This window comes from Lipotes vexillifer, unplaced genomic scaffold (genome assembly GCF_000442215.2).
Source record: "Lipotes vexillifer unplaced genomic scaffold, Lipotes_vexillifer_v1.1 scaffold1066, whole genome shotgun sequence".
Taxonomy (NCBI): domain Eukaryota; kingdom Metazoa; phylum Chordata; class Mammalia; order Artiodactyla; family Lipotidae; genus Lipotes; species Lipotes vexillifer.
The window spans coordinates 371,551-384,021 of NW_006771394.1; the positions used below are offsets into that span (position 1 = coordinate 371,551).

The 12,471-nt window shown below is 43.8% G+C and overlaps 1 protein-coding gene across 10 annotated transcripts in view; it reads left to right on the forward strand.

Annotated features, from left to right (window-relative positions):
- TLE1 (TLE family member 1, transcriptional corepressor) overlaps positions 1-8,212 on the forward strand; it is an 88,359-nt gene extending 80,147 nt beyond the window's left edge. For 8 of the 10 annotated variants that reach the window (XM_007446720.1, XM_007446719.1, XM_007446724.1 and 5 more), the window contains 5 exons: positions 1,372-1,619; positions 4,783-4,930; positions 6,331-6,481; positions 7,401-7,477; positions 7,623-7,730. In XM_007446720.1, coding sequence (XP_007446782.1) covers positions 1,372-1,619; positions 4,783-4,930; positions 6,331-6,481; positions 7,401-7,477; positions 7,623-7,730 — 732 coding nt within the window. Of the gene's footprint in view, positions 1-1,371; positions 1,620-4,782; positions 4,931-6,330; positions 6,482-7,400; positions 7,478-7,622 lie in introns of all 10 variants that reach the window. The other 2 variants (XM_007446718.1, XM_007446722.1) reach the window with 2 other exon arrangements.
- The last annotated feature ends 4,259 nt before the right edge of the window (positions 8,213-12,471 follow it).

Below are 12,471 nucleotides of genomic sequence, written 5' to 3' on the forward strand. Positions count from 1 at the left end.
GAGTAAACATTTGATAACGTGGCATAAAACCATAATGAACAGGGTCTGTGTTTTCAGGGAGACCTGGCTGAGTTTTATGACCTTAACTTTACGAACGGGTTACTAGATCGCACAGCAAGAAATCAGGGCGGCCTTCAGCAGAACAGGGGTGGTGGGAATGCTTCCCCGCCTCCCCCCAGTCAATATCGTGTTGCATTTTTCAGGATCATAGAATACATCAGGACATGTTCTCTACACAGTAGCCACAGGATTTACACACCACGTACCATTGGCCTTAAGTGGACTATAGGCCGCCCTGCCCCTGTAGGGTGTCTGCCTGCACTTTGCTTCGGCATATGGTACACTTTACCTGCTGCCCGCCTGGCAAATGGCAAGGATTCCTGAGAGGGTGTTTCCCAAACGAAGACTGACTGTGTTTTTGAGACGAAAAGCCTCTTTGGGCTAGTTCTTGGGTTTTTTTTTTTTTTTTTTTGCAATCAAATAACTTAAAAATATATCCATTAATGAAAGTTAAACATAGGGAAACATACTTAAACATCTTACGGAAAAACCCAAACAAGCTTTTTGGCAGCCCAGTGGTAGGAGAGTTTTGTAACACTCATCACCTTTTTTGAAATTACATTGCTTAAAGTTTCTCTAATCTTTGAACAATAGGCCATGGTTAAAGCATACTAAAGACTCTGACTGTATCTGTTTGGGTCAAAGGATAGCAGTTATTTCTTTGTTGGAGAGGGTGGGGGTCATTTTAGGTCCCACCTCCCTTTTCTAATGTGTTGGTTTTGATGGAGAGATGCCTTCTTTTATTCATTTTTTTGGCCTTTGGATTGAGAGGCTTAAATATCACAGCAGCCATGTTACAACTTGAGAAAGCAGCTGTGTTCAAGTCTCAGGCAAGGATCCATTTGGCTAATAAAGACACAGTACAAGCCTTAGGCGGAAACTTAAGAGTAATGAAAACCAAAGCATAGGTAGTATGTCTGCAGTTTCCAAATAGTAAATAACGGAGGCTGATGAGGTCAAAGATTTTTAAACTATTAGCTGTGAAAAGTGGTTTCTTTGTAAAGAAGTGCATGTACCCTTACCTTACATCCACTGATCATCTCAGTTCCGTCTACTCAGCAAGAAATTGGGCTTCGGTGGCAGTTATATCTAAGCCTTCACACATGCCGAGCAATCCTGTGAGTTTGCTTTGTTTACGACTTCAAAGGAGCCAGTGGCCATCAGATCCTGATCTTTACTACAGAACGCTTGCTTTGGTAGTGTCCATGAAATACCACTTTTTAAGTCAACAACCGAGACAGCAGTTAGAGAACATGGCATTGTTACTGCTTGGTCATGCATTATAACAATTGAATTATGTTTATTTCACAGAACAGGGATAACTACATCCGTTCCTGCAAATTGCTCCCTGATGGCTGCACTCTCATAGTGGGAGGGGAAGCCAGTACCCTGTCCATTTGGGACCTGGCGGCTCCCACCCCACGCATCAAGGCAGAGCTGACGTCCTCAGCCCCCGCCTGCTATGCCTTGGCCATCAGCCCCGACTCCAAGGTCTGCTTCTCGTGCTGCAGCGACGGCAACATCGCCGTGTGGGACCTGCACAACCAGACGCTGGTGAGGTGAGCAGGGGTGGTTTCCTGAGTGGGGCTTCCCTGCTTGAGTACCTGGGTCAAAAGGCCCTCTATTACCCCTGCTTCTCTGCCTGCCCCCAGGCTCAGCCCACACGTGCCAGGCTTGGATCTGGGTGTCAGTACCGTATCACCGCCCTCAGAGGGCTTACGGTCTTGTGGCCATGCTTGGGTGTCACCCAGGCTTTATATTTACCTCCCTAATGTTCCCATTCTTCAGCCACATACACATGCCAGATTTGTTGAAAAAACATTCCTGGCTTTTGCCAAGGGGCAGCATACCATGGATTAGATGGAGGTACAAAAGGTTCTCAATACTAGATGTTTTTGGCTTTGCCTAGAACCTCGTATGTGCGCACAGGAGCCAGCTGATGAAGGATGACAGAAAATCAACAAAAGGACATTAGAAGAGGAGATTCTACGAATTTCACCCACAAAATGGTTTTAAAGTAGCTGTGTTTCTCAATAACTAAATAAGCTCTGTCCAGGGATCATTTCACCCAGGAACGAGCCCAGCTGCTTGGAATGTGCCACCTTTGTGTCCCTCCTTGGCTCTGGCCAGCTCACTCCCTCTGGCTGAGTCGGTGCTCACATCAGGGATGTTAGAGAAAAGTCTTTAGAAAAGGAGGAACTAGTTAAACATCTACAGCAGAACGGGCCTGTGTTACGCCCTTTCGTGTCACAGTTCGTCTTCGCTCAGGAACACTGTTCATGGTGCCTTTTTAGACTTGTAGGTTACTTAGCAGGGCTCCTCCCGTGCTTCCGGGCCCAGAACTGGAGGGAAGGGACGGGCTGTGGAATTGGTTGTAGCAGCTCACTCTTTCTTCAGCCGTTTCTGTAGAAATCCACTAAGTGTCACCGAACCAGGCTCTGTCCCTGTGTGTGGGTGACAGTGTGGCAGTTATTTTTCTTGTCACTCTCCGGGCAGCTCAGAATGAGCAATGTGAACAAACGGAGCCAAGCCAACAGCCCCTTCAAACTTTCAGCCTAGCAAGTGTCGGCTGTTTTTTCTTTTCTTTCTGCTTTTTTCTTTTTTAAACTTAATAAATAGCTCTCCCAAAATACTCATTCGAAGTGCTTTTCAAATATTCATCTCTTTAGTCCTTGTCGCTTCTGCACTGCTGTTATCCTGAATGTTATTGTGGAGGAGCTGCAATGGGGCCCAGGCACTCTGCCCTCTTGTATGTTCTGGACCCCTGCTCTGTGCCGGCCCGCAGGGAGTAAGTACCTGTTGGATATGTTGGCCTGCTTCACACATCTCTCTCTCTCTCAGTTTGGACAGGCCACACGTGGCTAGCGGCCACTCTGTGTGACAGGGCAGTACGGAGTCTCCTGAATATCTTTGTATCTGCTGTGACCCAGCACGTTCTGAACAGCCCTAGGATCTGCGTTCTAGGAGCCTGACCTGAGGGTAGCGCTGAGATAAGTGGACGGAGGGATGGAGGGACACCCACCAAGAGCTTAGGTCAGCAGAGAAACACAGTTGTTTTCAAGAAGTCAAAGTATTTCATGAGTTTCAGAGGTAAAAAAGAATTCAGAGGATGAAATGAAGAGGAGGTCCCTGGGTTTCACGAGCTGTTTGAGGACAGAAAAGCAGCACTTTGGAAATGTAGGGCAGGACTGCTCCAGACCAGTGGGAAAGCCTTGGATGCAGGCTGGGACGTTTGAGGCAGAGAGTTGGGGTGCATGGGGGAGAGGACCAGGATGGAAGCTCTGAGTAGTTTTCAGGGAAGAGATTTTTGGAGTGATGGTTCACATCTTGTCTCAGAATTCAGGGCAACAGTGGTGCTCTTGTCTTTTCCTCCATGCGCTTTAAGTTCCAAGCTCAGCTTTAAAGTTGGGAGCTCTGCGGGAATACTAAGGTAATAGGAAGGAGAGGTGGTGGAAACTTTTCTCCGGGTTTTGAAATTTCCAAGCAGTTCTCTCATGGATTCTGCCTGGTTCGCCATCCTGATCAGACCTCGGAACACTTCTCACCTGTTCCAATCACTCCTCTGCCAGCTCCCTCTTGGCCTGCAAAACCAGGTCCACGACCCCCATGCCACCAGCCCTGTGGTGGCTTACGTCAACCTCCCCTCGGCAAGCCCTGCCTGGGGCCTGGCAGAGCATCGCACTCAGCAAATCCCTGTTGGCTGGTTGTCCTTGGTAGTGGTTCTTTGTTTTTTTGTTTGTTTGTTTGTTTTTTGAAGTATCGTTGATTTACAGTGTTGTGCTAGGTTCTGCTGTACAGCAAAGTGATACATTCTTTTTTTTTATATTCTTTTCCATTATGGTTTATCCCAGGAGTTTGGATAGAGTTCCCTGTGCTAGACAGTAGGACCTTGTTGTTTACCCATTCTAAATGTAATATTTTGCATCTGCTAACCCCAAACTCCCAGTCCATCCCTCCCAGCCCCCCACCCTTGGCAACCACAAGTCTGTTCTTTGGTGGTCGTTTTTGACTGAGGCACGAGGTTCCCCTTTAAGAGAACAACAGCCTTGTGCTCAGATTTGAGGGCAGGACCGTGCCCAGGGGTCAGTCAGCAATCAGCTCTGTCTCTGCCCCACACCTCTGAGTCAGGAGGCCGGCATGCCCCTTTGTCTCCAGGAGTCCAGATTTCCTAACGTGGGGCTCTTTCGAATAGAAAAAGCGAGGTTGAGTAAATACATGAGCTCATGCTTTGTTGGCACGAAGGGCATTGTGGTGTTACTCACTCATGAAAATGGGAGTGCTCCTCGGCTCTGGGCTGGTGATCTGGTGATTCAGGCCTGCACAGTTATAGGCCAAGCCTGCTTCTTTCTTTAAGGAATACACTTGGGATTTTGTGTTTGTCTTTTTTTCCCCACTTTCACACTTAAACACTTTTCCAGACCTGGGAGGAATTTTACCTTCCAGACAGCTTTGTAAGAATAGCTATAGGAGCGTATTTAACTTCTCCTGTGTGATGACCTAAAACGGCATTCCATTTCTTCAGCACTTGGATCATGAAAAAAGGAAAAGAAAGTCTGCAGGTGCCGTTTCCTCTCCTCCTCGGGGGGAAGGTTGGTTTGATCTTGCACATCAGCAGACACCGAGGAGATGACACACGCACAGCGAGTCCAAAACTAACAACACAACAGTGTTTACCTTGAGCTCTGGCAGGAAATCATTATTCAATCTGGTTTGTTTTATCAGGCAATTCCAGGGCCACACAGACGGGGCCAGCTGTATTGACATTTCTAACGATGGCACCAAGCTCTGGACGGGCGGCTTGGACAACACGGTCCGGTCCTGGGACCTGCGCGAAGGGCGGCAGCTGCAGCAGCACGACTTCACCTCCCAGGTGCAGGCTTGTCCCTCCCCGGAACCCACGCGGTGCTCTGTGTGTGGTGCACGCCCTCCCCATACCCCGCCCCCCCTTCCCTCCTACCCCCAAGAGTAGTAGCTAGACAAACAGACCTGGCTTTAATTTGAGATACAAACACACACACACACACACACACACACACACACACAAATTACCCTGAAACACTCAGACTGTTTTTTTAAATGCTGTAGGTTAAGACGTGTTAGTTTTACTTGTATATGAGTTCGTTTCGGGAATTTGTGCCATGAAGAACATACAGGGTCTGATCTGTTGTCCATCTTCTCACCATCTAATTGGGGGTGAGAAATGATTTTATTCACATATAAATAGACCTTGAGAAATATACAGGGATATCACAAGGAGTAGAGAAAAATCATAACAGCTCTGCAAGTTGATTCATTTTGCTTAAATCAGGGAGCTTATAAAATACAGCGGTATCTCAGTGGATGCCCATTTTATTACTCATCCCTTAGACACTGGACTCATGGCTGACTCGATTTATGGAGTTTTGAAATGATATAAAAATGGCAACTTTGTGGATTGTGGAGCTTATTTAGATGTCAAGTGTCTGAATCTAGGCCTGTTTGGGGAAAGATAGTGCATGCCATTTTAAGTGTTTTCTGTTGATGGTGGAATTGTTCTTTTTATCGTGACTTATTTACTTACTTTTTTTTCTTTGATAATTCCAGTCAGAAAAATAGGACAGAAATGGAAAACAACTATACATGCAACTAAATTTCATGTCCCTGTCAAAATTTTGTTGAGTTTCTTATAGTCTTCCCTGTTCCCTTCCAGCCCCGTTCCCATTATGGGTAGGATCCTATTTTTGGTCTGCCCTTTTTTAAAACTTCTTATGGAAAATTTCAAATATATTCAATATATGAGAACAGAGAATGTTCAAGCATATATGAAAGTACAGAGAATTATATGGTAAACCACATATGCCCATCACACAGCTTCAACAGTTACTAACACGTGACCAGTCTTGTCTCATCTGTCATCCCTGCCCCCAAACACTGGAGTATTTTAAAGTAAATCCCAGACGTTATATCATTTCATCCATAAGTATTTCAGTTAGTATCTGTAAAAGATAAGGAACCCTTTCAAACAACACACAGAATACCGTTATTATTAAGAATAATTTCTTGATTTTCTCACCCATGACATAAGTGTTGCAGTTGTTTTTATTTTTTTCCAGTTGTTTCATAAAGGCCTTTAACACTTGACTTATCTGGGTTGGCATGGTTGTCCTGTAGACTTTGCCTTTGCTTATTACCTCCTCCTGTTCTTGCTAGTTTTTCCCCTTTTCTTGTTGTCTGTTCACTTCCTAAGTCTATTGGGCAGAATACTCAGTGAGCCTCTTCTGCTTCTTGTAGATATTCTCCCTTGGTTATTGCCCAACTGGGGAGTGGCTGGCCGTGGGCATGGAGAGCAGCAACGTGGAAGTTCTCCACGTGAACAAACCCGACAAGTACCAGCTGCATCTCCATGAGAGCTGTGTGCTATCCCTGAAATTTGCTTATTGTGGTGAGTTCAACTGAAAGGAAACCGGGAAATGCTGATGGCCTAAATGGAAAATACTTCTAAAAAGTATAGTGGAGATGATACCTGGAAAAAATGTTGTTCTCTGAGCAGCTGGATGCAGTCATTCTATTCTCTTAAAATGCCCCTCAGCATAGGGATGTCTGTTTTCGTCTGTTTCCCTGAGTTGGGAAAAGTCAGCAGGTGATAAAATTGCCTAATACAAGGTTTTGACACATGTTTGTTTTCACCGGGGAGTGTCAGGCGTGTGGGTGGAGGCAGTTAGTTGCCACTCTGAGAGGGGTTGGTGGGAGTTTATAGAAAAATGAGGCAGGAGCAGAGGAGGTTGCTATGGACTTACTGGGATGAGCAGCCCATGGGCAGAGAAGGGAACACTTAGCTGCACCCAGACCGTTACACCCTGCAGTGACGATAATGAGGGAAGAAGTTCATGGGGGGTCAAATATTTATTCACGAGATGGATGGACGGATGGATGGATGAATAGCTATCACATATTGACCATCCTATGTGCCATATGTGCTGTCTGCCATTTTACTTAGATTCGTCATTTAATCCTTCCTAGTCCCATTTTATCATAAAGAAACTAACAGAAGACAACTTCATTGACTGACTATTCGAGGACCCACTGCATGCTCAGTGTGAAGCTACCTGTCATGTATCCGGTGGCTAACGGGACTGACATGGTTCCTGCCACCGCTTTGATTAAACCCAAGATCACAGATGGTTCACAGTGGAGCCCAGATTTAAAACCTGCTGTGTCTACTCATGTCATGGCCCAACCCCTTGGACATGATAGTTCATGATTAAAAATGCTCTGAGTTTGATTAAGCCCAAGTAGCTAATAGTATAGCAGGAATTCTAATCTAGTTAAGCCACAACCACATGTTCCTTTGCTAATTCTAGGTAAATGGTTTGTGAGTACTGGAAAAGATAACCTCCTCAATGCTTGGCGGACACCCTATGGAGCTAGCATATTCCAGGTAAGTCCGTGCTCCTTACACAGAATGACAGACAGTTGGACCACAGCATCGCTGATGACGCTAGAAGTGAAGGTGCCTTGTTGGGAGCAGGGCCCTGAGCATCTCTGTTCCACATTAAACACATGTCCATTGTTTTCTCTTCCAGTCCAAAGAGTCCTCATCCGTGCTCAGCTGTGACATCTCTGTGGATGATAAGTACATAGTCACTGGCTCAGGGGACAAGAAGGCTACAGTCTATGAAGTCATCTACTGAAAACATTACGTGGTTTAACGTTTATAGTTGAATTGGGCCAAAATGTTTTGAATTTGTAGAAATAGAAAAGTTGTAACTTTAAAAACACAAAAACCTGTTTCCAAACCTTGACACAAAACTACTTTGCGTCTACAAAGAGGAGACAGTGAGCACATCAACAGAAGGTCACCTACCCACCTAGACCAAATGGAGCACCAAGGCAGAGTGGACAGAGGGGTGAGGGTTGTGGGCTTGAGGAATGGAGCCCGCTGACCCGGGCAGAGTCCATCCTTTTCTTTCTGTGAGATCTGCCGAGATTACCTTTCTGTTCCTTGCCGTTCCCCTCCTGTCTGTCCTTGGTAGAGCAGTGGTGTCTCCAATGAACTTGTTTCCTCGTTTTGCATCTTGTGAAATGTTTTTTTTGTATTTTTGTTGAAGGTTAAACATTTGTATAAATTGTAAATATATTTGGTTTATTACAGTAAAGGCTTTAGTACCAATAAGTGGTTTTCCTTCTCCTTCTTTATTGTTTTTATCAATGCTTTGGGATCATTGGTGCGGGTGCTGTAAGCAAAGTTCAAACATTTGAAGAGGAAGTTTTAAAGTGCACTTCTTATTTTATAAATATATTTTGTCACGGACTCCCACTGCACTAGACCCTAATTAACACCTCTGAGTTAACCAGGAAGTCAAGACTAGGAAAAATGAGTAACCGGAGGTTTATTAACGACGATTTTATTTGGGAAGCAAAAATAGCTTTGCCAAGATTCATTCTTTTGTTTGGATACTGTTGTGACTCGAGGTCACAAATTAAAGCTTTGCCTTTTCTTGGTGATTCACTGGGAGATAGAATATCCTTTTCTCTAAGAAAGCCTAGCATTTTCAAATCTCTAGTCTCTCCCTTCACAAGCGGCACATTTCAAGAAAGGGAGGTGACTTGGGTTTAGTGTTAAGACTGATGATATCCACAAAGCTGTGGAGTTCATTAACCTGTAAAAGAAAGGTGGGATGCCTGCTGGTTTTATCTCATTAATACTTACTTGATCTATTATATTAATTTACGTAAGCCAACCACACCCAGCACTTTGCTCCATCCTTCTCGTTAAGGCTTTTCCCTGCAGCTACAGCCCTGGCTCCCTGTCATTAGTCTTCTGGTCCTTATCTTTGTGGACAAGCTTTTACTAATTTGATTAGATGAAACCTGTAACCCTGGGCTTTTAATAAGTTGCCATGCATGGTTACTCCTGGAAAGGCTGCATGACTCATTCTTTATGTACCTATTATTTACTGCTATATTTTCAAAAATAATCGTTAATAATTTTAAACCAGGTTTTCTGGCTGTTTAAAAATAGCACCTAAGGAATCTTTTAATGTTCTTTTCTTATGATCCAGCAAGTTGTTGGCAGTTTGTCTTAACATTTTTCGTTTGTTATCCAGACCTTCTTGTTTTTATACACTTAACAACATTATTTTGTTTGCTTTTTGCCAAAATAATGTTTATGTACATAGTTCGTTAAATATTTTCTCTTCTCAGTAAGTGGCTGGCAAAGGCCTAATTACTAAAGCTGATTTCTCTCTCATCCCTTCCTTGTATAATGAAGTAAGTTTCTGTACTACAGACTCCGATGGCTTGTTAATGAGATGTTTACCTCTTCTGTTCTCTCTCCTTCCCTGCCTCACCATCCCTGTTTTCTGTAGAGTAGAGGTTAAGTTGCTGTAACAGCACCCAACAGTACAGTGGCTTTGAGACCACAAAAGGGCTTGTGTCTTACCCACCTATGACCCAGAGCCTCAGGGCAGTGATGCAGCTCTGCACTTGCACGGTTATTCCCATGGGCCTCCACTCCTAGTCAGCAGCGGGGAAAGAGGGGGAGTCCAAGGGAAGGGGTTATGCTTCCAGGCAGGTGAGTAGGAATTTGTCCATCACTTCCACTACTGGTCCCTTGGTGGGGACTTAGTCACGTGGGAGACGAGATTTCTCCTACTGTGCAGCGGGTGCTCCTGGAGAAGGGGCAATATATTTGAAGGGATTCTGGGTTAAAGAAATAGTCCTATTTTCTGTTGGTGCATTTTCTCCCTTCATGCTTTATGGTTTCCCAAGCTTCCGATATTCTTTCTCTCATGGGATTTTCTGAGGGTCTAGATCTTATCAAGACATCCATTATCTTGAATCTGATGAAACCAGTTCCATTGCTTTGGGATGAGACTCTAGTCTGGTCCTGGAAGAGGCGTTCTACAGAGCTCGTCCCTCTGCTCGGGGTTTGGAATCTTGGGGAATTACCGAGACAATTGTTTCCTCACTTGTAAAACGGGAACGATAAAATAGTCATACCTCCTTCTCAGGGTCTTGAAGGTCAGACTCAGGGATGTGAAGCACGACTGGGACCACCAACTGTCTCACAGATGGAGGACATGAATGGGAGATTTCTTCCTCAACTGTGAAGTTAGGAGGCCCCACTTCTCTCCCCCGGGAGATTGGAATCATGTGATCGTTGACACCTGGGTAAGCCAAATGTTTATGCACCTCTTGCCTTGAATATGGATTATAAATTAGTGTTCAACAAATTCAGATCCTCCTAGAGAGCGTGCAAGGCAGGTTCACATATAAGAATATCAGGAGATGAATGTCATTATCCCTATTTAAGTAACCAAGGCTCAGGGAAGCTGTGTCCTCCTGGCCTCATGGGAGATAGAACCAAACTCAGGTTTGTTCTTTCTAGCCTTGCAGAGTGGCCTGTGATTGTTCCCAGCCCTCCAGATTTCCTCTTCATTTTATTTGAAATATTTACAACTTGCACATTTCCCTGATGTATATAGGTATGTAGATAGGTTTGTGTTTACTAATTTAGGACTGAATTTATGCAAATGATTGTTTTCCCCATTCTTTTTAATAGGTTTTATTTTATATATATTTAATCTTGTTTTTGTTCTGTTTTGTTTTAAATCACAGTCTTAATCTTGAACGTAGGTTTCTGCCATGTGGCTCTTCCGTGGGATTGAAGTTTGCTGGGTAAAAATTGAAGGTCTAGTGAGATTGGTTTTGTAATGCCTTTTTTCATAACTAGATGTTTCTGGTACTTCATAATAAGAACAAAATATTTCATCAATATGATAATTAACATTTTAAACGTTTTTGTTATTTGGCAGATGATAGGGAAGTTTCTGACATAAATTATAATAATCCTCACAGTGGCTGAGAGATGGGATTTTTGATGGGTTAATTCTTTGAAAATTTCATGACTGGCAAGTAGCAGCTGTCTCCAAAGCATTCACACAGGGATTTTTTAAATTGCACTTTTGCTAATGGCACAACGAGGTGGTGACTTTCCCAAAAGTTTTCCAGCAAATCAGAGAGAGGGATCAAATTCTCAATTTCAGCATGCTGTTTAATTCCATCAAGAGATTGCTTCCTCTGCCATCAGCTTGAGCGTGACGGAGGACATTTCAGACCCTCCGCCCTGCTGTAGATCGTGGCTTATTTGTTTCTCAAGAATATCTTCTCTTCACTCTTCCTTCGGCAGTGAAATCGTCAGATCACCACAGGTTCAGGCTCCCCTGAGCAAGATGAAGCTTGTGTAAGGCACATTTTCTGCCCCAGTGAACTTTCTCTCCAGACAGCCAAAACTTCTCTGGCTTCATATTTTGTCCTAGCACCTCAACAGTTAAGTGGTTTGGTGTTAACTGGGTTCCTGTTTTTAGAGGAGTTTTTCTCAGACTTTATAGTCTGCATCAGAATCACCAGGAGGACTAATTAAAATTCAGATTTCTGGGTCCCAGACTCAGAGTTTTTGATTCAGTAGGTCAGGGTGGGACCTGAGAATTTGCATTTCTCAGACAAGTTCCTAGTTGTTCCTGAGGCTGCTGGTCTGGAGACTACACTTTGAGAACTGCTAATCTAGAGCAATAATCTTTACAGTAGAATTATCAACTATTAGAGTATATTCATATTCTCTTAAGACTGGAATAACCGTATACTTTTGGCTTTGGGCTGAGGATTAAAAGTAAAATGACAATAAAATGCAAGGCATACTGTTTTGATGTTGCTGTTCTTACATTAGTCTCTGTTCCCAAAACTAACTTTTGCAGCTAAATATTATAATAGGTCTAAACCAAAATTGAGCTCTTAAAAAAGTTGCTTTTTTTTTTTTTACTTAGCCATTACTCAGTGTGCATTATGTGAGTCTTATTATAAGGCTTGGAAAACCTACCATAATCACCTCATGTAGTGGAAGCCTCGAGAATGTACACAATGTTGGAGTGGTGATGCATAATTAAAAGTTAGAAATTGTTCTTCAAAAACCGGAATACTTACTGTATGTAGAACAATAAGCTGCTGACTTTATAGAATGTTTTTCTTCTTCAAATTATCGTATTAGATTCAGTCAGTCAGCCAGTGTTTACTGAGTGGGTGACCTCAACATGGGGGCAGTCACTGGGTTAAGGTGAAATTATTCCAGCAGGGGGCACTGGGGAAGAATCTACTGGCAGTAATGGAGGGGGATGTGGGTGAGTCACTGCCCAAAGGAGACCAACAGTAAGAGACGGGCAGGCAGCTCTCAGCATTCTTGGATGTGAATTACTCATTTGACATTAGCTGGCTAGGGCCGCCGGTGGGTGACACTCCAGCAAATATTTGGAAGAACTGTTGTGTTCCAGGTACTGGTCCAAGGGCTTCCAGTTGTTTACTCATGATTATTTTTTTATTCATAAAAGTATCATATATCTCTGATTTTCAATTTGGAAAATATGGCAAGGTACAAAG